Below are 27,584 nucleotides of genomic sequence, written 5' to 3'. Positions count from 1 at the left end.
TCCATCCAGATGACAGGCAAGGAACACTTTGCAGCTAATGTGCTCCGTCAATTTGGGGGTTGGAGTGGATGGGGGGGGCGCAACTCCACACAGCAGCTCACAATGATAATATATTAGCTTGCCAACAACTTGTCACATTTTCACTTGGAGTTCACGTTGTTGTGGGGTGGGAATACAAGCAAACATACATATTTAAAACACACACACTGACAAGGAGTATTCTTAGCGATGCACATTTTTAGTGAATGCATGTACATCTCAGCCTATTCACAAATATCTTTGTTTGGTCTTTTGTGTTTTTTCAGACACATAGAGTCAGGCCTGCTAAATCAAATGCTTGGTGCTTTGTTGGCCATTATAAACATGCTTTGCCTAACATGTGCCATTCTTTTGCCGCTTGGTGGTTTCCCCCTTGGCACTGGTTCCCCTTCCAAAGCACTACAGAAAGAGAGAGATTTCTGTGTGTGTGTGTGTGTGTGTGTGTGTGTGTGTGTGTGTGTATGTTTCAGTGGTACCCATGAAGAAATGCATACCAATAGCTAAATATATATCAATCTCTCTATATATATATCTATAGAGATATAGATATATATCTCCTCGCTCCATTGTTTTAGATTCTCCCTTGTACGAACGCCCGAGTCACAATTTTACATCGGCGTGCCTGCATGCGAAATGCCCAGCGTCTCTGCCGTACTCTCCTCCTTCCTCCCCAGCAAAGGCGCATTCGGTTCAGCTTATACCTTCCCCATCTTCTGAGCCTTTCTTTGCTCTTAATGGAGGCAGTAAAGGGAAGTACATAAAAACCTGCTTTTAAAAAATCCCTGAAGATCTGAGTACACAGCGGAATAGGGCGTTTACTAAATTGGACATAACTGCCAGCACAGACGACAAATCATATGGGCACAGCTGGGAAGAAGAACCTGAATTACCGTGTATGTATCTGCCCGTAACTCGTGATGTGCAGATCTGTTTAAGTGCCAACAGCCTCGCTGAGATGAAATCAATGCGGTGAGAAAAATCAGGGTAGTATTCTTACCTTACACACACACACACACACACACACACACACACAAGAGAACACCACTTCATTTATAGAGAGTACAGAGTTGGTACATTTTAAAAAGCGCGATATTAATTTTGTTCCTTTCCACCCCCAAGGCAATCTGTCTTTCCCCCCACCCCCTGTCTCTAATGTGTACACAGGCTGAAGCCTGTCATATTTTAAAAGCACATTGCACTTTCTGAGCTAGTGTCACATTATCCAAAGGATTGGGACAGAAGTCAGACGGCTTTGTTATAAAATCCCAAACTATCAGGCCATATGCCATCATCAGAATTTGAAAATAAATTCTGATATTTACTGTCATTAGCCTCTATTCAGTTGGATTTCCATCAACTAAGAGTTTAAAGCATGAATTGTGTAAAAACACAAACAAACCAAATATGGGATGTGTGCAAGCATCTGTTGACATCATTTGGCATACATGTGTGAATAGAGGTGACGTTTGACAAGTGGTGCACGCCCAAGCTTTTCCCAGCTCCTCCCGGCTCTCTTCATCTTTCTGACCCCACGTCCCCATCCCCCTCTCTCCAGTGCCTGCATCTAGTTCAATCCAACACCTTCTCCTGTGGACACATACAAGCACTCCCCTATCCGCTTCTCATTCTTTCTTCACTGAGGTAGTTTGTTGTGCCAACCTGCCCAATAAACACATGTGGGGTTCATTGAAGGGCAGAGGGATAAATGGCTCGGTGAGCCTCACCTTTCTAGTTCTCGAGTCTCTTGCTTTGTGATGGTCAGACCAGGGTGCAGCTGCCTTAGCCAGTTCCCTGCTTCAGCTGGCAAGGCTCACTTCCTGCAAGACATCCCTGAGGAGAGAAGCCACATGGACCTACCCCGATGCAGCCCTGGGTGTTAGAGTACCCATGTGGAGACCCCTGCCAGTGCTGAGATGCTTACACATTCACTGATTCAACTTTCCTCCTGCAGTCGGCATCATTATGTCTGTTTTGTGAGATGGAGGACTTTGTGGATTGGTGTTGGACATATGGGTTATTGGGTTAATGTTGGACTTGTGGGTTTGCACAGCAGTGGGTTGGGATGTTTTCTTGATGAACACTTAAGCTTTATATAAAACTCTCTCTTATACATTAGTTTATGTGGATTTGTTTCTCCAAAGCACCCAATCTAGTGCATTCACCTTCTTGCTAAACTGATCTCTTACATTCACACCTAAGGACACTGCTCCCCTACTTAAAGCTCCCTGGTTCCTCTTTACTCAGGATATACCCAAATCTCTCACCTGGCCTACAAGGTCCACAGTGAAGAGAGCTTCCTCCCTCATCAGCCTGAGGTACCCTCCAGCTCTTCCTTAAATTCCATGCCTCTCTCTTGTTGTTGATAAAGAGCATTCAGCCCGGACACTAAGGACCTTCATTCCTACAGGAGAAATTCAGTTACGCAATTGACCTTCAATCGATGACTCACTGAAAATGCTATGCGACCTCGCGAATGGAAGGCCTGGCAGCACAGTGGGTTCTATGTGGGGCTGCTACCTTAAGGTCAGTAGTTGGAAAGCACCAGCTGCTCCGTGGGAGAAAGACGAGGCTTTCTACTATGGGAATAAAGGCTTAGGAATCAGAATCGACTAGACAGAAGGGAGTTTGATTGGGGGTTTGGGGTTGGGACCTCATGGTCCTGAGACTTTGCTCTGCTTGGTCCTCTTCTCCAAACCGCCCTTTCCTGTGCTTCCCACGCTTCTTCTTGAAGAACCCTGGCTCTTAAAAATCTGCTCATTGGTCACTTCTGCTGTGAAGCCGACCTTGATGATAGATACTCCTCCTTGTTAATTACTACACCACCACCCCATGCTAGATCCACAGCTGTCCATTTGTGTTAGTCTGGGTGGACTACAGAAATAAATCCAGAGACACTCCTATGTGTGTAAGAGAGAACTTTATAGCAAAGAGTAATTGTACATTAAGAAAACACCCAGCCCAGTCTAGATCAAGTCCACAGTGAGTCCGACATTACCCCATATGTCTGATTCTAGTCCCTAAATTCCTCTTTGACTCATGCAGCCCATGCAACGATACTGAATGTGTAAGATCACAGACCAGTGGGTGTAAAGTCCTGAAGATCCAATGGTAGTGGGAGCATCTTCAGGGTTCTGGCTGCCATCAGCATGGCTCCAGGTACCTCTTCAACAGGAAGGTCAAAGAGAGAGCGAGAGTAGTCCTGCCTCCATGGAGGAAGAGACGCAGGTCCCAGAATCCACAGGAGCAGGCCACGTCCACTAGGAGGCACAATCAGTCTGTGACCTGACCCACAGGCTAAACGCCACCCCTTCACTCGATCAAGTTGACATGAAATTGTGTAGGCCCTGCCCACCATACTTCAGAGCAACAGTATTTGAACCTTTGTGATATCCTCAGGAACCCTTGTGGTGTGGGAGGTTAAGGACTGAGCTGCTAAATTTCAGCAATTCAAACCTACCAGCCAGTCTACCAGAGGAAGACCAGGTAGCCTGCTTCCATAAACATCTATATTCCTGGAAACCCTTGGGGGCTGTTCTATTCTGCCCAATAGGATAACTGGTAGTCATGGGTTTATTGATGAGTGTGCTTCTAAAAGTTTGTGGAAAAGTAGAATTAAAAGACAGTGAAACTTTCCCACTAACTTTTTGAAGTGTCCCCCCACCCCCCTTCATATAGTCCCAAAGAGCCTATGTGGTGCTGAGGGCTGGGCAGTGGGCTGTTAACCTCAAGCTCCCAGGTTCAAAGCCACCAGCCGCTCTGTAGGAAAAATGTATGATTGCTTGCTCCTGTAAAGATTGACAGATTCAGCAACCTGGTGAGTCTGTAAGTGGCTAGGAATCAGGTTCCCGTGTGGTTCATATATTCTCGGTGCTAGAGAATCATGGCGTTGTTCGAATCTTATCAACTCAAAGCAAACCTCTGCCGTTGTAGGGAAGAAATGAGGGAGAAGGCCACTGGCCCTGCCGTAGGCTTGCTGCCCTTGAAATTAGTCACACACACACACACACACACACACACACACACACACACACACACACACCACGAGCCAGCGTTTGTCCCATTGTCTGGCGGTGTCATTTTTATATGGAACTTAATAGATGAGCCATTACCTTTCAGGCCACGTCTTAGGGATAGATCTTTGTCCTATATCCAGTGATCTCTCTACCGGGTCTCCGCAGACATTACTGCTGATGACTCTCTGGGTCATGTCACCAGGTGACCCTGCACGAGGACTGTCACATCTCAGAATTTGCTCCTGGCTGCACTTCCGAGGTTCCGCATCAGCCCGTCTGCACCGGCTGGTGACGCGGTTGAGGGGTGACCTTGGGCAGCGCAGAAATCTGTTTTGGCAGAAGCCCCCACACAGGGTGGTGTGCGCAAGCCGACGAAACAGATGGTGCGCTTGGCAGTGGGAGCCTTGTTTGTGCACAGTGAACACCAGCGTTCCCACCGGCATGCCTGTCCTTAGGTCTCCGCCAGCTCTGAGACACGGAGGGAGACTCGTGCGCACACGGCGCGAGGCAGAGACCCGGGTTGGGCGTTTTTCTCAGCCTGGCGGGTCCGGACAGGGGTGCTAAGGTGGTGCACGGGGAGCCGTGACAGGCAGGTCCCCTGGTTACCACGGCCAGCCTTGCAAGGTTGGCAACCCGGGATTCCAGACTCTCATTTCGACTAGGTTTTCAGCCAAGGTCATGATCCAGGAAGCAGTGTGTGTTTGCCAAACAGATCGATCCCTGAGTCCGGGACCACCCCCATCACTCCCTGCCGTAGCCCCACAGCTGCAGAGTGTGGCACGTGGAGGGCCCCACGCACACCCCACACCTGCCCTCTGGCTCGAGTCCGGGACAGACAGAACAATATTTTTCCACTGGCGTTTATCTGTATGATAGGAGTCCAGCAGGCTATGCGTGGGCCCGCTAACCACAGCGACAGCGGTTCAAGCCCAGCGGCTGGAGGAAGAGGAGACTCGGTGCCGCCCACAGATTGACAGCCTAGGAAACCCACGGGGGCAGCGACGCTCTGGCGCGTAGTCGCTCGTGAACTAACTCAAGGGGCAGTGTGTTTGGTGTGGTTTTCTCTGCCCTAAAGCAAGGTGAAAAGTGTTTGAAAGCACACAGTAGTACTTATTTATTAAAGCCCAGATACGCAGGAGGATGTGTGAAGTTTTACACCCCCTAGCAGAAAAAGGAAACAAGCAAACAAACAAAACTGGTAAGAAAGGTGAAGAACACACACATTGCTGAACAAGGAGCCTTTGTGGATGTGATCCTCAGAGCCTTCCGGCTACACTTTTCTGCCACAGCTGTTGGGAAGGGCGCCAGGGCCTCTCCAGAGAACTGTGTGACTTAGCACGTGCTTGGCTGCCAGGTCCCCGACAGCGCAGCATGTTTCTGTTACCTCTTCGGAGGCAGTCCCTCCAACTCTGGGGGAGTCCAATGTCATTCTCTCATGAGGGACATGGGATCTGTCTTGACCCACCTGTTCAGTCACAATACTTCCTTCCCCAAACACACCGCTTCATCTTTCCAAAGGAACGCCCTTCCAAAAATCAACTGCCAGCACTGGGGCAGAGGACAACTCTCACCATGTCATGGGGTTGACTTGTGGGCTCATGGGAGAGGACACACGGTCAAGGTGCTAGAATATCAATGATAAAGCATTTCTGCGACGATCCAGTGTTTCTGTTTGGCCTGAGAAGCCGTCTGTGCACAGAGCTGTTGGTGACAAGGGACAGGGTCCCAGAGACGTCAGAGATGCCACATTGTTTACCAAGTCACAAGGACGCCGGGTGCCCCAACACAACAGTGAATAAACAGGACTGGCTGCCTCTCATCAGCTCAACAGTCACCTCTTCAGGGTGGCCTTCCGGAGATCCCTCCCCAGCTTCCTCCCCCACTGTCCTTCCTGTCTGGTGACAAGGTTACCCTGATTTTATTTATGCTGCGATCACTTTGGGCACTAGCTTTTCACAAAAACTCACACGTTGCCTGTCTCCCTGACTGAAACGGGAGTCTGGGGAAAGCATGGACCTTTGTCTCCATGGTATCCCGACCAACCTAGCACGGTGCCCACTGCATAAGGCTACTCCGATCTTGAGAAGACGCAAGAGCAACTCCCTTCGCCTCTAGGATGGAATAATAAAAGCAGCACAGAGGGCGCCCACCCAGCCCCAGGTGCAAGTTGTGTTTCAGACTCCCCGTGATACTAGGGAGATGGTAGACACGTATATGAGCAGGATATAAAACATCAATATTAAAATGCTTAAAAATATTTAAAATTTCACCTTTTGATATTTACCAAACTCACTGCTGATGAGTCAATGCTGACTCTTAGCAACCCAAAAGGCCAGAATGGGACTGCCTCTGTGGGTTTCAGAGACTGTAACTCCTGACTGGAGTAGAAAGCCTCATCTTTCTTCCATAGAGCTGCTGGTGGTTTTGAACTGCTGACCTTGTGGTTAGCAGCCCAATGCGTAACGTTACGCCACCAGGGCTCCATTTTAGAGTCAAAAGAAGTAAAATTCAGAGGGACTGAAAATTGCTCACATAGCAAGTCAATCAACAGAAACAGGATTAAAATAATGATCTTTTAAAAGTTCACTATCCTTTTACATGTCGCAGACGCTGAAGTTTTCAAGAGTATTATCTAGGGGAAAAAAACACAAAATTTTTTTAAAAATCCAACAAAGTTAATGTGGTTCCTTTTATGATTCTTCAATGAATGAGGCAGATCATTTAAAATATATATATTTGTGGGGAGAAAGGGGTAGCCAATCACAATGATCAATATATAACCCCCTCCCAGGGGGACAGGCCACAGAAAAGTGGGAGATCTGCGTAGTATGAGACACACACAAAAATAATAATTTATAAATGATCAAGGATTCATAAGGGAGGGAGGGAGAGAGGGAGGGAAGGGGAAAATGAGAAACCGATACCCAAGGCTCAAGTAGAAAAAAATGATGATTGCAACCTATCTACAAATGTGCTGGATAGACACTGTGGATGGATGGATAGATGGATTGTGATAAGAGTTGTATGAGCCCCCATAAAATGATAAAGATAAAATAAATTATACAAGTATATATAAATGTTTATGTAATATGTAAATATAATATAATATATAATGTTATATATATATATATATTTGTACTGGAGAAGACCATTGAGACTTGTAGTCAGAAGTTCTCACTGTTCCTCAGGTGCAGCCTGGCTGTCGGAGTTCCCTTTCTCTTGGTCCCTTTATGGGAAGAGAGGACATGAAAAGAAGAGAAAGAGGAGGCTCAGGAAAGGTGAGACTGGGGAAGGGAACCTGTGGAAGGGAGGGGGAAGGATTTAGGGATAGGGGATGAGTGGGGGAAAGATCCCCAGGTTGGAGTACAAGAGGCCCGAGAACATTCCAGTCTGGAGGAATTGGGAGCGATCAAGAGGACCAAGAGAAAGGTTCTGGTGGGGGAAATCTGGAGAAAGTCAAGTCACGGAGGGAGTGGACAGGAGCCACAGAGAGAAAGCCTCTCCCAGGGCTGAGAAGAAGTGCGTCCTTCCCGCAAGCTCACCGTGGGGATACATAACAGACAGTCAAGCTGTGAGTGGTTATCTCACCTTGGCAATCTTGAGCAAGTACTGGCCCCCTTTTCCACCTTCCCCCACCCCCCTCACCCCTGGTTCCAAGCCTGCAAAAGGGACCTGTCATGCCAGTCGTTTCCGCATGGGGCGGCTGTTGGGACTTAATAGTATATTCCATTCCAGGTACTTAGCTCAATGCCAGCTAGCATCATCTTCTTCTTCTTATGTGTAATGATCCACAAAGTAGAGTATTTCTTGTATACCGCCTCAGCTTGGTGGGTCATAGGAAAAGATGACAACATTTCAAAATTTGCACATGTGTATGGAATTTTCAATGATACAGAACCTTCTCATCTAAACAGTCAAGTTTCCGGTACTCAAAAACGTAGGGCTTAAAAGAATTGGGGGTTTTGTTTGCTTGTTTTCAAGAATTCTTTTTTCTTTTGAGGTATAATCAGTAACTAACAAGGATCATTCACTGCCCCCTGCCCCCTCCCAAAATTAGAGAAAAATCATGGAAAATTACTAATATAAAAAGTCAAGGATGAACGAACATCACGTTACATAGATTTTAAAAGAGCACCTCAAACCAAAAGAGAGAAGGGAAAAAGTTATATAATCTTCAAACAATTTGACAATTTCCTCCAAAAAAATCAGTAACTTTGGAAATTAAGTCTGCAAAAGAAAAAAGATGTCCATCAACTTTAAAATGGGGGCATGGACGTGTCATTCTCTGCTGTCTGTCTAATAAAAGTAGACACGGATCCTTTTCTAATCAAATATTTCATGGGGTTCACCTCGCCTTACACAACTCCAACCAAAAACCAGTCTCACTGCCAGCGAGTCAATGCTGACTCACAGCGACCCAACAGGACAGGATAGACCTGTCCCTGTGGGCTTGAAAGATTGTTCATTCTGGACAAGTAGAAAACCTCGCCTTTCTCCTGAGGAGCAGCTTGACCTATGATCTCATTCAAACTGCTGACCTTGTGATCTCACTCAACTGCTAAGGGAGGGTAGACATCCATTGACGTACGATGAGGTAGTGAAAAACCAAATTATTTTATTGAAAATTAAGCCTCTTCATCATATATATATATATATATATTCATATATATATCCCATATACTCTTTCCATCTCAGTGTGTTCAACATTATAACAAGCTTCCTTCAAGCAGGGAAGTAATCTTGGCATCTTGACTTTCGTGGTTAGAAATGAAAAGTAGTCACTTAGGAGACTTGATTGGAAATAGAAATGCAAGCATACTTCTCAATTTACTGTAAAGACTGCTCCCTTCCATTTTACCTATTAATCGTGACATTATTTTAAAGTATTTGATAAGACTCTAAGTTCTTTGAGGTATCATCTATAATATAAAAACTGGGAATCTTCCTCCATACAAAACTGAACCTCCTAAAAAGCCTGAAATCACTAAAGCTCTCTTGACCAACACTCAGGTTAGCACCCTGAGTCAGAGACTCTATTCTTCAGGCAAAGTGATATGAATATGATTTTTAAAATCGTTTTATTAGGGGCTCATACAACTCTTAATGCAATACAGACATACATCTATTGTGTAAAGCGCATTTGTACATTCATTGCCCTCATCATTCTCAAAACATTTGCTCTCCACCTAAGCCCCTCACATCAGCTCCTCATTTTCCCCTTCCTCCCCGCTCCTCCCTCCTTCATGAACCCTTGATAATTTATAAATTATTATTTTGTCATATCTTTGTCTCCCTTCACCCACTTTTCTGTTGTTCATCCCCCAGGGAGGAGGTCACATGTAGTTCCTTGTAATCGGTTCCCCCTTTCCAACCCACACTCCCTCTATCCTCCCAGTATCGCCACTTACATCACTGGTCCTGAAGGGATCATCCGCCCTGGAATCCCTTTGTTTCCAGCTCCTATCTGTACCAGAGGATGCACACTGGTACAGGTAGGAATGAATATGAATTTTTAAGGAAAATATTTTTATTAAACTCAAAAGAAAAAAAGGACCCTCAACTGTAAACTACAATAAAACGGAATTTATTATTTTGTTATTCAAGCACATTATGTCTATTCCCTATGATTATATGGACAGCAGACACTCAGCAACCGGTGCAATGAGCTTACTGAAATCTTTTTACAGCTCTGCTTTTTCAAAAGGGCTAAGAGCTAACAAAAGCATACCTAAAGCACATATTTAGCAGTAGAATATTTTCTAAGCTACAAATGAAATGCTGTCCAGACCCGAACACCTTGATAATTCCTCCAACGATTATTCTCGACACTCCAGAGAGTATTCCAAATCAAATCGGCGTGCCTTTCATTAAAACACACAGTGATTCTTCAGGGTGACCTTTCTCGCCCCTCCCCCAGCCCTCCAGAACGGCCACCAGGGGGCAGTCTGGAGACGCAGTTCCTGTGGCTGCGGGGACGCGGGCCCAGCGCTCGCCCAGGACAAGCCCCATAGCGGTAAGATGCCAGGGTGATTGAATCCTACGTCCAGGTCTTTAACACCAGTTTGCGTTTTCCACCAGGCTGCATTTTAATTTTACAAATCACGGTGGATTGCTTGCATGGTCAGCGTTTCTTGAATGAAAGCGCCTACGTGACAGACGGATTCAAGGGCAGCCACTGTGAACAAGCAGGCCACTCTCTTCTCTAGACGCAGGGAAGTTGAGGCATGTCACCGTGCCATGACAAATCCTATCACTGGGCATGCGACTGATTTCTAAATTAGTGAAGAGAAAGGTCAAAATGGACAGCACAAAATGAGGGTCCCTTCTACATATCGAGAGCACCCCAAAGTGCCCAAAGGCACATCTAGGTCATGGTGAGAGCTCTCTCTTTCTAGGGTTCCTGGGGGGAAGACTCCTGCACATCCCACTTCCTGTGTTGTGGTGCTGACCTGCACTCACACCAGAGCAGGGAGCTCTGTGGAGAAGTCCTGTCTGTCTTCTGGAGGCCAGCCAGTCAGCCAACACCCAAATTCACTGCCATCAATGTCAATGTCTACTCGTAGAGACCCTGGAGAAGAGAAGAGAACTGTGCCCGTGGATTTCTGAGACTGTAACTCCTCGGGGGTAGGAAGCCTCTGATTTCTCCTGCCAAGCTGCTGGTAGTATCGAACAGCTGCATTTGTGGTTCGCAGACCAACTCCTAACCCACTACACCACCTGGGCTCCGTAGCCCAATAACTAATTTCATTTGCAAGTCACCACTACGTGTGCGGCCATGTAGAACTTTCTTGGGTCATTATGAGCCAAGTCCAGGAGGGGTACAAACACATAAAGAAAGATTTAAAAATAGGGATATGTAAGTAAAGGGATTCTAAGCTTTGCGGACATCACCAAGTTCTTCATGGAGATAAGATGGAAGAAGTGGGGTGGGGGGAATCAAGCCTGGTACGAGCATTATATACACAATGGAAACTTGGGGGTGGGAATGGACGTGCATGGCAGTGCATTTGTTTTCTGGATAGCGAAATATCAAGTTCTGGAACAAAAAGACAAACTGTTTCTTTAAACAGTCCTTCAGCTTCACCCATGGTTTTTATTTACTTACTTAGCAGTGTTGCGATTCAAATCTGCCAAGAACTCCGCTGGAGCAAGAGGAGGCAGGGTGCACACATGAAAGCTTGTCATCTCAGACACCTTCCGGAGCAGGTTGACTCCGGAGGGTCACTGTGGAGTTGCTGTGAGTCACAAGTGACTCAAAGGCAGTGGTTTCCATTTTGTTTCTCTCTCTCTCTCTCTCTCTCTCTCTCTCTCTCTCTCTCTCTCTCTCTCTCTCTCTCTCTCTTTGCTTCTAGGTATTAAAATGACTGTCATTATTCATTTCTGTATTTTTATTCCTTATATTTTAGGTTCCTAAAGTTATGTCTCTTGAAGAAGTCTACCCAAAATTCACACTAATTTTCTAATGTTTTCACAGTTTAGCACTCTCAAAAACAAAAAAAAACTCACTGCATTGAGTCAATGCTGACCCATAGCAATTCCCTCGGCGGGTTGCTGAGACAATACCCGTTTCTGGGCATAGAAAGCCCTGTCTTTCTCCTGAGGTGGTTTTGTACTACTGACCACATGGGTTGTAGCCAACCCATAACCACTCCACCACCAGGGGTCCTACTTAGCACTAACAAAGAGAAACGATAAGTCATGAGCCCTTTGATCACCTGGGATGATTTAAAAGCTCTAATTCTGATTAGATCCAACAGATGGCAGTGATGCTATGAATTAATAGTCAAAGATAGTCTTCTAGAAGAATGTGTATCGAGAATAATTTTTTCTGCACTTGCATCAATACTGCTATGTTGATGAGACTAATGGGAAGGAGGAGTCCTGGGGCATATAGCAAAAGTTAGCAACCGTTCTCCTTATCAAGTAGTATCACAAGTTGAGAATTGTCAATGAGATTAGCAGCGGGTCAAGAAGGAATGTGAACTATAAAATATATTGTCACTTGGTTCGCATGCCCCTTTATTTCTCTAGCCTGCACCCCACATTCTATTTTGGTGAGTAGATAATGTGGTCTTGAGCAATTCTCTAAGGATGTAATTATTGGTCTCTCCCTGTCTGGAGGAAAGGAGATGCTGAAAAGTTAAGTCACTTTTCAGTAAGTCCCAGGGCCTAATGGTCTGTACAAACATCACTCTCCATCACCCTGAGACCAGGAGACCCAGATGGTGCCCGGCTACCACACTACCAGCTGTTCTGAGAGGGATCACAGTCGAAGGTCTTGGAGAGAGTGGGAGAAAAGATGTGGAAGAAAACTCAAAACTATAAAAAGGCCAGTGCTGCCAGTGGACCCTTCTTCATCGCCCTGCAGGTCTGGAACCGAATTCTCTCCCATGACTCAACTTTCAGCCAAACCACAGGCAGGTCTGTCGGGGGAGCAATGACACTGGAATGGCCAACCATCTGAGATCACAAGGGTAGCAAAGTTCCGCAGGAAGGAGGAGTAGAAATGGGAAGTGGAACAAGTGGGATTACACTGTGGAGACTGCAGTCAGAAAGATGAGGCCAAAATGTGCAGGAACTCTTGAATGAAAAACGAAGGAGCTCATGTCAGGGGCTCAAGTGGGAAGAGAAGTCTTTGAAGATGATGATGGCGGCATATGTGCACATGTGCGTGACACACTGGAGCAATGTATGGATTGTTATCAGAGATCTAAGAGCCCCCAATCAAAGTATTTTTTAAAAGAAAAAAAGAAAAACCAATTTGACCTGTGAACCTTCACCCAATTCACAATTAAAGGATAAAAAACTGACAGTTACAAAACCAAATCACAGCAAAGTACTTGAATGCTTCTTCCTCGGGTTGATTTAGTTTGTTTTTTTTTCTTTAAAGGAGGAAGTTTTGATGAAGCTATCACTTTTTAGGCAAAAAAATCCATTACTCATTGTCGTCGAGTCAATTCTGACTCAGAGCAACCGTCTATGTGTAGGAAATTACATTATCTTCACATGTGATTGTAACAGTCAGTGGTGATTCAACTTATGAGATGCACCTCCCATTCCAGAGGTGCCTTGAGTTTATTAACTAGAATCCCTTTTAAGACGCATCAGGATAAGAAGTAGGGAGGCACTGTCAGCAAGCATACTTCGTTGACCCTGTATAGGGTTTCTAAGCTGACAGCCTCATCTTTCTCTCGCAACGTGGCTGGTGGCTTTGAGGTTAGCAGTTCAAAGCTGACCCACTAGTGCCTCCAGGGTGTCTTGGATATAGGAAAAGGGGGCACACATGCACACTAAAAGGGGTACCAAAAACGGGACTTTTTTTAGAGCTATGTATTTAAATATTTTACAAAATAACCTTATCACCTTCAAAGTACTCTCCATTACACTTGATACATTTGTCAAATCGGCAGTTCCATTCTTGGAAATATTTTCAAGCTCATCTGTCTGAATGGCTGATGGCACCTCCTCGTTTTTTTTTCTTCTCCACCTCTTCTACATCATCAAATCACTATTCTTTCATGCCCCTCAGCATGTGAGGAAGCAAAAAGAAATCGCACAGAGTGAGGTCAGGTGATTCACCAGGTGCATGGAGCAAGAGAGACATGCTGGTTTTTTTTGCCAAAACCTGGTGCACTGAGGTGGCTGCGTGAGCAGGTGCATTGTCATGGTAGCAAAACCAGTCCCCTGTCTGTCACAGATCAGGCCTTTTGTGTGACACACTGTTATGTACTCTTTTCAGAACCTCTAACTAGAAAGCTTGATTAATGGTCTGACCTGGCAGAGTGAACTCCCAATGAACTGTGAGCTGACATTTTCATCCTTTCAGGAAGTTGATGGATGTCCAGAGGAGGTTTGTCATCAATTTACATTTTACCTTTTTAGAAAGGAGAAAACCACGCATACACTACATTATCTGTGGCATTTTTCCCCGAGCAGGAAACAAAATTTCACAACCACATGCTGTTCTCTGACACTAGCCATCACAAGTAAATGAGGTTCGAGTGAAGCTGCTTTTATGAAAAAATTTACTGTGGCCAGAGAAAGAGAGCCTTTCTGGGTGGTGCCACTGGGTGCACTAACTCAGAGCGAGTTGCTCAATGCTCGCCTAGCAGGAAAAATGCGTACTACAAAAGCTCAGCTCTGCCCAGCACAATTCCGTTTTTTTTTGGGGGGGGTACCCCCCATACACATACATATATATAACTGTTGTCATGGTATTTGCAATGATCAGAGATACCAATGGCTAGCAAATGCACATGGAGGACTTAATTTATTTTTTGTCTCCTGTCCTTACTGTTTACGTGCAGTGGAAGAGCAACCAGAGAACCCTCATCTCCCAGCCACCCTCAAAGCAATGCCAGAATCCGCCTCAGTCACAGATCCTCCGCCAGGATTGTTGGCCATGCTGGCTGATTCTAAATGTGGTGCTGGGGACACAGCGCTCTCCTGTGTTTGAGCTACTAATTTTCAAAAGAAGATTTGAGAGGTAACTTTGTTTTTTTAATTTAAAATGACCAACCATCTATGTATGTTGTTGCATTTGACTGTATTAACTAATACTTTTAGGGGATCTGACAGTGTTCATTTTCACTCATGTTGATTAACTCTGGAATCTTCCTCAACTCCAGTCTAACACTTGGCACAAGTGTGTCAAATTCAGATCCATATCCTCTTCAAAAATATCATAGTTTTACATAAAATCTTTAATGTTTGTACTTAATTTTATTACAATTTCAATATTTTACTTTATTTAAAATTGTTGGTATTTATTAAAATTTTTTCAATATTTCTACTTCAAAAAGTCCAAAGAAGAAACTATTTAGCCTCTAAAGAATATCCAGAAAATTGTTTCCACAAAGAGCCCATTTTCCCTCTCAAAAAAAATTACTGAAAAAAATATCAAAATGCATGGTCCTGACAGGCCTTTGTATATGAATAAAAAATATTTTTTATAAAAAACAAAGCAAAACTATAGGGCTAGCAAGTAGAAAGAAAATTTTTTGGAAATGATGATGGCAACCAATGTACAAATGTGCTTGACAAAATGGATCTATGTATGGATTGTAATAAGAGCTGTATGAGCCCCCAATAAAATGATTTTTTTAATAAGAAGAATGAAACAAACAAACAACTATACAGTCAGATGATAAATATTGGTAACATAGATGATGCAATTGAAGGAGAAACTTTGAAAGAAGCCTCTTTTAGAACTACTTTCCACTTTAACTTTCTCTGTTTTTATACAACACTGAGATGAGCCAGATAAACTCCTATCAAATGAAAACATCTCTGGAAGCCTAGTTAAGACAAGTAGGCAATATACACATCCAAGTTCACTGGATAGAGAAACACCACAGTGTCACTGAACAGATGTTTTCACTGACTGGCATGACAATACTAAAAATAAAAATAACAAACCGTGAATTTGCTCCTAACTATGACTAAATACTCCAGAAATATGTGTGTTTTTATACAGCTGGTGACCCTAATCTAGAAAATCACTATCAAATAATGTGTGTTGGAGGAGCTCAGTTTTGTTTGGGCGCATAATTTTTAATACTGTGTTTTGATTGAGCAGCGTTAGATTTCAAGTCATTCTATTAAGATTTTCTTATAAAATATTTGGGAATATTTTATAAAATATGTGTGGGAATAAAGAAAATCAAAGAAAGGTTAAATGTAATATGTGCATAGTTCAATATATTATGCATGTATGTAAATACATATGTATGTATGTAAATATAGGACTTATTTATTTCAAGTGTTTTTGTGGTTGCTAGGAGCCTTTGAGACAGCTACAACTCATCGTGACCTCACGTACCAGGGTAAGTAAAAAAGCAGAGCTACTGGAGATCCAGGTTCATAGATGCACAGGTTTATTACAAACAAACTGTCCTGTGAGCAGAGGCTGGCTGCAGACAAGTTCTGTCAGTAAGACACTTGTCCTTGTCTTGATGTTTTTGAAAAACAAGTTCACTGCCATTGAGTCCATTTTGACTCATGGAGACCTTACGGGGAAGGGCAGAGCTGCCCCCGTGGGTTCCCGCTGGGAGTCAAAAGCCCAGTCTTTCTCCACGTGGAGCTGTTGGTGGTTTCAAACTGCCAACCATGAGCATTGCAGCCCAACTCTTAAGCACTGCGCCACCAAGGCTCCGTGAGTCATGGCAGGTATTCAAAATAAAGGTGCACTTGAAAACACTGACTTCCGGGGAGGGAGGGGATGATGTTGCAGCCGTTAAATGCAAGGCAGAAAGATCAAGTTCGGTGACTGTCACTTGGGATTCCCAGAAGGTCGTCCTGGTCGATTTTATTGAAGGGCAAGGACAATCATTCGGCTTATTAGAAAGAAGTCCTTAAGAAAGTGGAAACGGTTGTGGTATGGAAAGGGCAGGAAAGGTTGGCAGGGGAGTTTTTTGTGTTTTGTTTTTCTGTCATGACAATGGACCTCCTCATTCGTTGAGAATAGCAGGGTCTCTTCAATAAGAACTTTGGAGAAAACCTTACCCGAATCACTCTCCAGCCCCAATCTTGCCCCTTCTGCTTGTTCCCCAAATTAAAAAAAAACAAACAACATTTCAAAGGAATACAATTTAAGTCCCTCCAGGTTGCCTAAACTGCCATTTGGACACTAGGTACGTAAAAAAGTGCACAATTCTCTGGGGGAAGGAAGGCTAGTCAGACAGAATGCATAGACCCAGAAAAAGGAAATGTGGAGATACACACGCTTCATGCGTTGATGGCATTCTTGTGGAATAAAGGGATCCATGACTTTGGAACAATGCTTTTGACCTCGAGTCCTCCTTCAACAGAACAACTCTTAAGAAAGTGCTGGTTCAGACACGATTTCATGAAACAACATGATATAAAATATAACAATGAAAGTACCCAATGAGACAGATCCAGGCAGGGCAAACAATGACTTCGTGTGTGGCAGGTGCCTTGAGACATGTGGCCTCTTCTATAAAACAGTCACCTTCTGCATGGGAAAGGCTCTAGATTGGATTCCTACAGGTCTCATGTAATGCCTTATCAACTCTTTTAATAAAAATGGGCACCCCAGAAATATCTCTTGACTTTAGTGGCTGCAACACTGGGCTCAGGTTTAGTAACGATGGTGAGGCTGGCGTGGGACCAGAACCAACTCAATGGCACCTGACCACAACAACACCCCAGAAATCCAGGTAGCCTTTGGTCGCCTCAGTTTCTTCATGCGTTAAGTAGACTAATTAAATGCAAAATTACTACATTTAGTATATCACATACTTAGCCTATAGAAGCTTTCAATGGAGAACAGAATGAGTTTCTCCTCCCTAAAATTCCTCCATAAGGTTTGTCTCATCAGCTAATTGTGTTTTTAAATTGGCTTTTGAAAAATGTGTCCAGTTTTACCTAAAAGTGATGTCATTTTTTAATGTGGGCTTTTAAAGACTTGGCTGGCGGTGGCTTAGGAGGTACGTGTTGGGCTGCTAACAGCGAGGGCAGCGGTTTGGAACCAGCCGTCCCTGCAGGGAGAAAGACAGGGCTTTCTGTCCCGTAAAGAGAACCGCAGGGGTTCAGTTCTACACTGTGGATGGCGGCTGGTTTTAAATAAGGTCGTCGTTGGTGTTTGACAGTGCCATCCTGTTTGCATTTGTACTCGACCTGCACCAGACATGGCCTGCTGCTTGGATCAAAGGCCTCCACGTCCCCCCCCCCCCCAACAAATTTGGAAACAAGATATGGTCACCTCAGTGAAGCCCCCTCTCTGATGCCCCCATCTCCCTAAGGGGCCCCCAGTGACCCCAAAGGAAGAACTCACTGTGGTGGAGTCTATTCTAACTCAGAATGGCCATCCAGCACCGAGGAGCACTGGCCTCTGTGTCTGCAAGATTTTACATCTTTACTGGTAACAGACGGCCTCGTTTGCCCCACGGCTCTAACGACCCATCTTGGGGTTAGCGGTTCAGCGCATCATCCAGAGGCATGGCCCCGGATCTCAAGATAGACGCGCTGAAAGGAAACAACGACTAACTTGCAAGCCAAAACTTTAAAAAAACGAAAACATCTTGGGAGAGGAAAGAGAAAGGACCCAGTCGTGGAGGGTGGACTGTCGCAGGACAAATCAGGGTGTCGGTGGGTATTTGCAGACTCACCTGGCGTTGGCAGGATTGCTGGTGGTCAGGTTCGCCAGGGCCAGAGCAGCAGCTTCCCGAACCTCCTCGTTGTCGCTCCTCAGGAGCTGGACCAACTGCGGGATCCCTGCAGGGAGACACTGGCCTGGGGTGACTCCGAACCCAGAACACGGGGACCGAAGCGGCTCCACGCATGCCGGCCCCAGGCTGCTCACCCTGATTATTGAAAAAGTCTTTGCTGCTTGAATTCTCACTCATGGCGGAGATGGCTTGTGAAGCGGCGATTTTTGTTCCGTCGTTGTCAGAGCCCAGCAGGGTGACCAGGCACTTCTCCACCTCTTGCTCGTGAAAAAATTTTCTGTTTTCAGCTTTCCATAAAACACAAGGGAAACATGACATTCAGAATTCTGCTGCCAAAAGAAGGAAGGAAGGAAGGAAGGAAGGAAGGAAGGAAGGAAGGAAGGAAGGAAAGAGGGAAGGAAGGAAGTACATTTGGAGTTTTATTCTACCAGATCAGACTGTTAATCAAGCTTTCTCATTAGAGGTTCTGAAAAGATTGCATAACTGTGTGCAACACAAAGGCCTGATTTGTGGCAGATGGGGGACTGGTTTTGCCACCATGACAGTGCACCTTCTCACGCACCCACCTCAGTGCACCAGTTTTGGGCAAAAAAACAGCATGCCTCTCTTGCCCCACGCACCTGACTCACCTGACCTTGCTTTTTGCAACTTTTTCTTGTTTCCATGAATGACGAGGGGAATGAGAGGACAATGGTGTAGAAGAGGTGACAAAAAGAAAAAAAAAAAGAAGAGGGAGGTACTATCAACCATCCAAACAGATGAGTTTATGAGTTTGAAAAATGTTTCCAAGAATGGAATTGCAGATTTGAAAAATGCATTAAATGTAACGGAGAGTACTTTGAAGGTGATAAGGTTGCTTTTGTAACAAAACAAAAAAACCACTTAAATAGATAGCCTTTTTAGGGGGGGAAAGTCCAGGTTTTTTTGGGTGGTTTGTTTTGTAACCCTCATACATGCTTATAAATTATTTAAAATAGGAAAAGCTGCCATCATTTATAAGAGGAGTGAATTAGAAGAACAGAAACAAAATCAAGAGTTTTTATTAACTAAGATATTCTAAATACACATAAAACTACAATTTCATTTTTGGTGCTTGTGATATAAATAATCTCTAATATTTTCTAAATTGTTATTGACATAACTTATCACTGAAATGAGAATCTCCTATCCATATGCTGTGAGCATATTGCTTCTCATCGTTCTATAACAACACTATACTAGACTTTAACGGAAACTTTAAAATTGCTGTATTGGCAGCATTCCACATGGAGGTTTGTTTAAATAACAGTTTCAGAATTACAAATAATGCACACATACACACACCAAAACAACAACAACAAAATTCCAAACCCAACCCACTGTCATTGAGTCATTTCCAATTCATAGTGACCCTGTCTAGGGTCCTAAGATGAACTCTACAGGAGCGGGCAGCCTGATCTTTTTCCCACAGAGCAGCTGCAGGTTTGCACCCCAACACAGATCCTGCCAACCGTGCTCCGTAAATGTTGCTTAATTCCACATTCAAGAGACATAAGGGCTGAAGACTGCTTAGGAATGCCTGTTTTAAATGTCTGCATTAGAATTAAATTCTCGTGAGCACATTATGTCCTTGACAAAGCAATCTCTAACTCACTGGTATCGAAGTGAGTTTTGTTTTCTAAATAATAATCATGGCACTATCCTCAAGTGGTTCGTTAAAAGCTGATAAATATGACTAATGGGAATGGCATCTACTAATATGTTTTAATATTAATATTAATAGGCTATGCAGCTGCTTTGACTAAGCACTTGAGAGTAGTGCTCTACACAACAGTGGAGCTCTGGCCACGTCGTTTTGGACGGATGACCACCAGGTAAGCCGTTCCAAGACACCAGCTGCTCCTTGGGAGAAAGAGGAAACTTTCTACTCCAATGCTAGTCTGAGAAACCCACAGGTTATGGTAGTTACTGTCAATTTGAGACTTAAGAATGAAGGGGTGGAGTTTAGCCTGTCAATCAGGTCTCAGCTTGATGACCTCATTTGGAGGCGCTAAGGAGATAAATAGCTCGCGGGAGGCGAGACACACGCTCACTCCCTGTGAGACTTTACTAATGACGAGTCTGATGGAGTTATGCTGACGGAGACAGAATCCTGGAGCTGGAGAAGCCATGTGGAGACCCCTGCCAGAGCTGAGATGTTTCTACCACCACTGGATCCACAAGACTTTCCACCCACTGGCCTGTGAGCTTCCTGCATTTGGCAGCACTGCATGACTGAGTGAGTCTAAAGAGGAATTTATGGACTAGTATTCGACATGTGGGCTAATGTTGGCCTTTTGTGTTCTTAATGTAAAATTACTCTTTATATGAATAGTAATTGATGTACTCTATACCTCTTTCCTATACACACATGAGTGTCTATGGATTTGTTTCTCTAGTCTGCCCAGACTACCACACAGGGGCAGTTCTACCCTGTCCTAGAGGGTCACTATGGACATCATTAAAATGAACTTGATGGCAGTGAGTTTTCCAGAGAGAGATCCAACCAGACAATATAATGTAATAGATAAAAGCAGGGCATACGATCATAAGCTGCTTTGGTGATTGCTCTTGCTGCATTCTTCTGGATGTCAGGAACTGATGAGTTTTCTGCAAACGTGAGGAGCTTTTTAAGACCCCCTGTCTGTTGAATCATCACAATAGTGTCCATGTCTTCCAGGCAGTTGGCTACTACTGAGAGTGCTTCAATGTGAAGGTCATTCAGCTCCTAAAAAGAAAAGCACACGGACCTTTAGAAAGGACAGCTTGTACTTGTGCCGGTCAGAACATAATGCAGTTAATTTGGTTGTCACAAAGGCTGGGGGGAAACAAGGAGTCTGTTACTCAACATAATATCCATCTCCTGAACCATCTCCTTGTCATTCTCATTTCTGCCTCCCAAATGGTTTATGGATTGGAAAAAAAAACAAACAAAAAAACACGTTCCTTTTAAAAAAATATTTTATTAGGGACTCATGCAACTCTTATCACAATCTACACATACACATACATCAATTGTATAAAGCACATCTGTACATTCTTTGCCCTAATCATTTTCAAAGCATTTGCTCTCCACTTAAGCCCTTTGCATCAAGTCCTCTTTTTCCCCTCCCTCCCCGCTCTCTCCTCCCTCATGAGCCCTTGATAATTTATAGATTGTTGTTTTGTCATATCTTGCCCTATCTGGTGTCTCCCTTCACCCCTTTTCTGTTATCTGTCCCCCAGGAAGGAGGTCACATGTAGATCTTTGTAATCCATTCCCCCTTTCCAACCCACTCACCCTCTACCGTCTCCCAGTATCACCCCTCACACCCCTGGTCCTGAAGGTATCATCCACCCTGGATTCTCTGTGCCTCCAGCTCCTATATGCACCAGTGTACAACCTCTGCTCTATCCATACTTGCAAGGTAGAATTCGGATCATGGTATTGGGGGGGGGGAGGAAGCATTTAGGAACTGGAGGAAAGCTGTATTTTTCATCGGTGCTACGTCGCACCCTGACTGACTCATCTCCTCCTCTAGACCCCTCTGTGAGGGGATCTCCAGTGGCTGACAAATGGGCTTTGGGTCTCCACTCTGCACTTTCCCCTTCATTCACTATGGTAAGATTTTTTTTTGGATGATGCCTTATACCTGATCCCTTCGACATCTCATGATCGCACAGACTGGTGTGCTGCTTCCATGTGGGCTTTGTTGCTTCTGAGCTAGATGGCCACTTGCAAAACAAGTTCTTAAGGAAGCTTCCAGTAATGGTGATGGAGCAGACTCGTTCATTTACTTCTATTGATAGCAATTATAAAATTGGGGGGAACATTTTTAAAGTACTCTTCGGAGGCCCTGGCCACAGCCAAAATCAGAGGCTAATGAAAGGCAGGTGCTTTCTTCAGCACCTGCAACAAGAAGGAAAGGCAGTAGGGATTTGTAGCTCTCTTGCCTGAGGAATATCCCTGAGTCTGCAGAGCAATAGAAAAACAGAATCCTTACTTCCACAGCGAGGAAGTGAAGGGGAAAATCCTGAAGGCGAGAGAACCACCCACCCACATAGGAGATAGCTACAGATGAGTACAAGCTACACTCAATTTTATGGGGTCAATTAAATCTAGCTGGGGTGGGGCAGATCCCACGTACTATGGTGGAGGGGAGAAAGTTGAAATGGAAAGGCAGATCTCCTATCCTTGAAAGAAAAAGCTATGCTAGAAGAAAATTTCCTAATATTAAAAGGTTCAGTGCATCAGGAAGAGAATAATGGTTATAAATGTATGTGTGCTTGGTAATACAGCTTCAGATTACAAGAGGCCAAACCTAAACAACCGAGAGAAAGAGAAAAATCTAACATGAAAGTACTGGAAAAAAAGAACACATTTCTTTCAGTGATTGAGTTTTTTAAACTAGATAAAGAACCAGTAGGTATAGAGAAGATTTCAATGATACTAGCAACCAGTTAACCTACCTGACAGGTGTCGAACATTAAGCTTCAAAACAGATTACACCTCCTTTCTATTCCAGACCAACATCAACCATATAAAATGAGTCTCACTAGATTTCAAAACACTGGAATCGAGCAGAGAATGATTTCTATGATTTCTACTTATAATGGAATAAAATCAGAAATCCACTACTGCAAGGAATCAAACATTAAACATTCAGAAATGGAACAATTCATTTCTAAACAACCCATGGGCCAAAGAAGAAATAGCGAGAGAACTGAGAGCTGCGTGATAACGAATGAGAGCATATCCACATCTGTGGGATGCAGCTCAAATAGTGCTCAGAGCCAAGTTTGGGAATTAAACTACCTACAGCAGAAAAGAGCAAAGGCCTAAAGCTGGCCTGAACTTGCTTCTTAAGGGGGAGGGTAGAGAACAAGTCAAGGACAAAGTTAGGAGAAGGAAGGCAACAACGGCAATAAAATAAGGAGAAATTGATGGACCACAACAGTGGTTCTCAACTTGTGGGTTGCGACCCCTTTGGGGGATCAAAAGACCTTTTCACAGGGGTCACCTAAGACCATCAAAAAACACATGGTCATAGAAACTGAGACGCTGCTCCTTTATCTGTCTCCAGGCAGGTCCACCCACATGCAGATACGCCCACCTACAAGTACCCAGAGTGAAGTCTGTTACCCATGCTACACCATGCTTCAAGACAAAATTTCATTTACTTGTTATTAGAAATGAATATTTCACAATATAGAATAACATTGTTGTGATGAATCACTAAGCTTTCATTATGTTCAATTTGTAACCATGAAAATACATCCTGCCTATCAGATATTTACATGATGATTCATAACAGTAGCAAAATGACAGTGATGAAGTAGCAACAAAAATAATTTTATGGTTGGGAGAGGAATGTCACCACAACATGAGGAACTGTATTAAAGGGTCACAGCATTAGGAAGGCTGAGAATCATTGCTCTAGAAAGAAACAATAGAGAAAATAAATGAAAACAAAAGGCTGGTTCTTCACAATATTTATTATAGGGATAAATAGTATGCTAACTGAGTAAGGGCAAAAAACAAATCAGCAATATTAAGACTGATATTGAGGGTGCTATTAAAAATCTCCCAAAAAGCATGAATATTATGAACAATATTAAACTAGCAAATTAGTTTAACAACTTTAAATGTAATGGACAACCAAATTCTTTGAAAGACACTAGTAATGAACATTACAGAAGAAAAATAGAATACGTAAATAACCTATCTTATTTAAAATGCAACTAAACACTTTCTCACAAGTTACATTCCAGGTCTGGAGTGCTTCACTGGCAAATTCTAACAGATATTCAAGGATGAAATCACATAGATTTTACACAAACTCTTTCAGGAAATCGAAAAGGAATTAATCCTCCCAACCTGGTGTAGAGGCCTGTTTGACTCTGATACCCAAATCCAACAATGACCCACATCTACCCACACAAAAGGGGGTTCAAAAAGTTTGTACAAAATAGAATGAAAAGATAATGGAATGTTCCTCTGAATTTGTTGAAACACCCCACCTCCATATATATAAAAATAAAACTATAGACTAACATCCTCCATGAACATAGACACAAAAATGTTTAAGTATTAGCATAAGGACTCCAACAACATAGAAAATGAGCAAATGGAAACATATCCCAAGAATGTAAGTTGGTTTAATTTTTCTTCCAAGAATGTAAAATGGTTTAATTTTGAAAATCAATTAAATTGTCCATATTAATAGAACAAAGGGGGGGACATCATCATCATCTACCTGATTCAGAAAAAAGGCACTTAGAAATTCAGCTTTCACACATAATAAAAAACCTTTTAGCAAAGTCAAACTAAAAGGAAAGGTCAAAATCAAGTATTCCCCAGCTATCAGAAAGAACACATCTGGAGTCTTAAAGGCTTGTCTTAAAACAAACAGCCATTTGAGTGAGGTGCCACCTCAGTGCAGATGGAAAGAGCACCCCAGCCCGGGTGATCCCAGGATCGTAAATAATGAAAGCCAAGGTCAGAGGAGAGAATTGTATGAGAGCTTAAATTCTGAGCACCCAGTTGGATGACACTGAGAAGGCCAAAACCCACTTGCAGGGTTTCCACACAGATTAACCCTCCACTGAATTTCCTCAGACCACTGAGGATCACTAGTCCTTGCTCAGATAGAGTGCGTCAGAAGGTGGGTTACTGCAGATATAGTTCGTTTAAAATTTAACACATTATCATTGCCCTTTGTCCTATTATAAATGTGTTCTCGTTTCTATGATCTTCTACTCTCCTTTGAATTGAGGATTTACCGTGTTTCATTTTGTTGTCATTGTTGGGATTTTTTGGGTATGATTTTCTTTATGTGACATCCAAAATAGATAATCCATAGGGACAGAAACTAGACCAATAATTCATTAGCATATTGGCAGGGAGGTTGGGGGAAATGGGGGTGCTAATACTAACTAGTACGACAATGAGAAAATGTCCTAAAACTGAGTGTGGTGATGATTGTACAACCCTTTGTGATATATTTAAACCATTGAATTGTATGGTCATGAATTATATGCCAACAAAACTGGTTTTTAAAAAGAGGAAATTTCATCATCTTGAAAAGCCTGAAGTTGAATCATACTTAATATTCAGAAAACCCTAAGTGATCTAGTAAAAGCTACTAAAACTAATAAGTAGGTCTAGTAAGACCTCAGGATGAAAATTAAATATATAAAAGATAGCTATATTTCTATATGCTATCAATGAATAATTGAAAAACAAAATATAATTTTATTTCCAAAAATGAACAGCATAAAGATAAGTGTAACAAAATATATGGGGCATCAACACACTGATAGATACAAAATATTCTGAAAATATTAAAGAAGGCCTATATTAATAGTGATACAAAAACCAAGAAAATAAACTCTCTTGTCAATGAGTTGATTCATAGGGACACTCTATGGTGTTTCCAAAGCTGCTACTCTTAATCAGAACACACAGCCCTAAAAGAATTAGGAGGTAAAAGACATTTATAGAGCACATATGTAAATATTTTCATATATTTAATAGGGATATAGATCTATGTGTGTGTGTGTGTGTGTGTATATACATGTTAAGTATCAAGGTAGCAGATGGACATTGGGCCTCAACTCAAGACCTCCCTCAACATAAAAACAGTTTGTTCTAATAGCACAAATATCTGTAGGAGACCAGTGTAGCGATGGTGACAGTCGTTGCTCCAAGAACAGGGTCCGTGGACAAATGAGGAGGAGGGAACACAAAACGGTCATCAGGATGAATATTTGCGAACCAGCCTGGGAGCAGAGAGCGGCTTGGCCCTGCCTGCCTCCCCGTTCCTCTGCAGTGGATAGCAGAGAAGGTAATACGGGGGGCGAGACCAGAGAATGTGACTGCCTGGCTGGGCAGGTACAACAGTGACTCCAGGGGGAATGGGGAGTCTGCACGCAGCAGATAGGCTACAGGCACACCCCACTGCACAGTGCATCCTGTTCCATGATCACAACAACTGGAGCCAAGTCCCCGTGGGCTTATAGCTATAGACAAATGGGAATTATCAAACACAAAGATGGCTGACAGACAACAATCAGCAAATAGTACTGTAAACCCAACAGACTTAATAAAGTAAAGAAGATAACAGTTAAAAATAAATATAACATATCCTAGGGGGACTCAGGGCTATTATTTCATCCAAAGGAAGAATCAACTAGAGCTCTCAGAAATTAAAGATAGGCATTACAATAAAATTTTCAGTAGATGGCTAGATAGGAGAATGAACAAAGCCTTAATATAATATAGGGAGTGGGAAGATATTGTCCAAGGAATCTTCAAGAATGCAGGCCAAAGAGCCGACGGAGAGTGTGAGAGACCCATAGACGACACAGAGAACCGACTTGGAAGCTCCACCGTCCTTATCCTTATTGAAGTCATTCTACAAAGAGCACAGAAAAATTTATCAAAAGAAAACATTTGAAAGCCGTCCGCTGGAAAGGGTCCAGTATGTGACAAGCAGGACTTTTAAGAAGGTCTAAGACTGGGCACACATCCTGGTGCATTTCCAAATCCCCCCCCAGGAAAGCTAATATTGCAAGTTCCGCAGGGAGAGAAGTCATTGACTTGCCCGGCTACTGGAATGCGAGGGGCACCAGGATCCCTGCTGGGAATGAAAGATGCGAGGCAGCGATATCTTCGCGGTTGCAATGGAAAAGGAAAACATAAAAGTGTGTTCCGGGACAAAATAATATTTAAGGGAAAAAAAGCCAAACTAACAGCTATGGTTTGAACCTGCACACACCTGAAAGTTATTTAGTCAGGGACTCTCTCTAAAAGAGACACGCAGTGTGGACTTCAGAAAGAAAAACGCCCCGGCAGGAGGAGAGCAGAATAAACCAGGATGAGAAGAGGGTTCTGGGCGCTCAGTGGGTAAGAGTTCAGCTGCTCGCCACAAGGCAGGGGCTAGTTTGAGTGCCAGCCGCTCGCTGCATGAAAAAGGTGCCCGTTGACTAGGCTGACACATAAAAACACTCTTTTGCACGAATACCTCTCTCCATTAAAACCATTAACAGTCATTAAAGAGATGTCTACAACCACGGGTCGCCCTGTGGGGCAGTTCTCTCTGAGTGAGAATGGACTGGAGGTAGTGGTTTGTTTGGTTTGGGGGGGGGCGGGTTAGAGGGAGGGAGGGTTGGCGAGTAAAGGAACCATTCATCTGTGCGAGTTTACGCGGAATGGAAGAGAAATAAATCATAACCTAGAACGAAAACTCCAGAGGATACCAAGGAGGAGAACGGTGGGATGAAAGGATTTAACCCCCCAACCATAATAGTAATGACAGGTGTAACAAGAAGCGACTATGCG

At 43.5% G+C, this 27,584-nt stretch overlaps 1 protein-coding gene across 2 annotated transcripts in view; it reads right to left on the bottom strand.

Annotated features, from left to right (window-relative positions):
• Positions 1-27,584, bottom strand: part of ARMC3 (armadillo repeat containing 3) — a 109,291-nt gene that overhangs the window by 48,183 nt on the left and 33,524 nt on the right. For both annotated transcript variants that reach the window (XM_075553191.1, XM_075553192.1), the window contains exons 7-9: positions 20,807-20,990; positions 18,379-18,531; positions 18,185-18,290 (exon numbers count right to left, since the gene is read on the bottom strand). In XM_075553191.1, the coding sequence (XP_075409306.1) occupies positions 18,185-18,290; positions 18,379-18,531; positions 20,807-20,990 (443 nt within the window). The remainder of the gene's footprint in view (positions 1-18,184; positions 18,291-18,378; positions 18,532-20,806; positions 20,991-27,584) is intronic.

The sequence above is a fragment of the Tenrec ecaudatus genome, chromosome 6 (assembly GCF_050624435.1).
Source record: "Tenrec ecaudatus isolate mTenEca1 chromosome 6, mTenEca1.hap1, whole genome shotgun sequence".
Lineage (NCBI taxonomy): Eukaryota > Metazoa > Chordata > Mammalia > Afrosoricida > Tenrecidae > Tenrec > Tenrec ecaudatus.
Note: the sequence above shows the minus strand (reverse complement) of the source record. Positions and strands in the feature narration are given on the sequence as shown.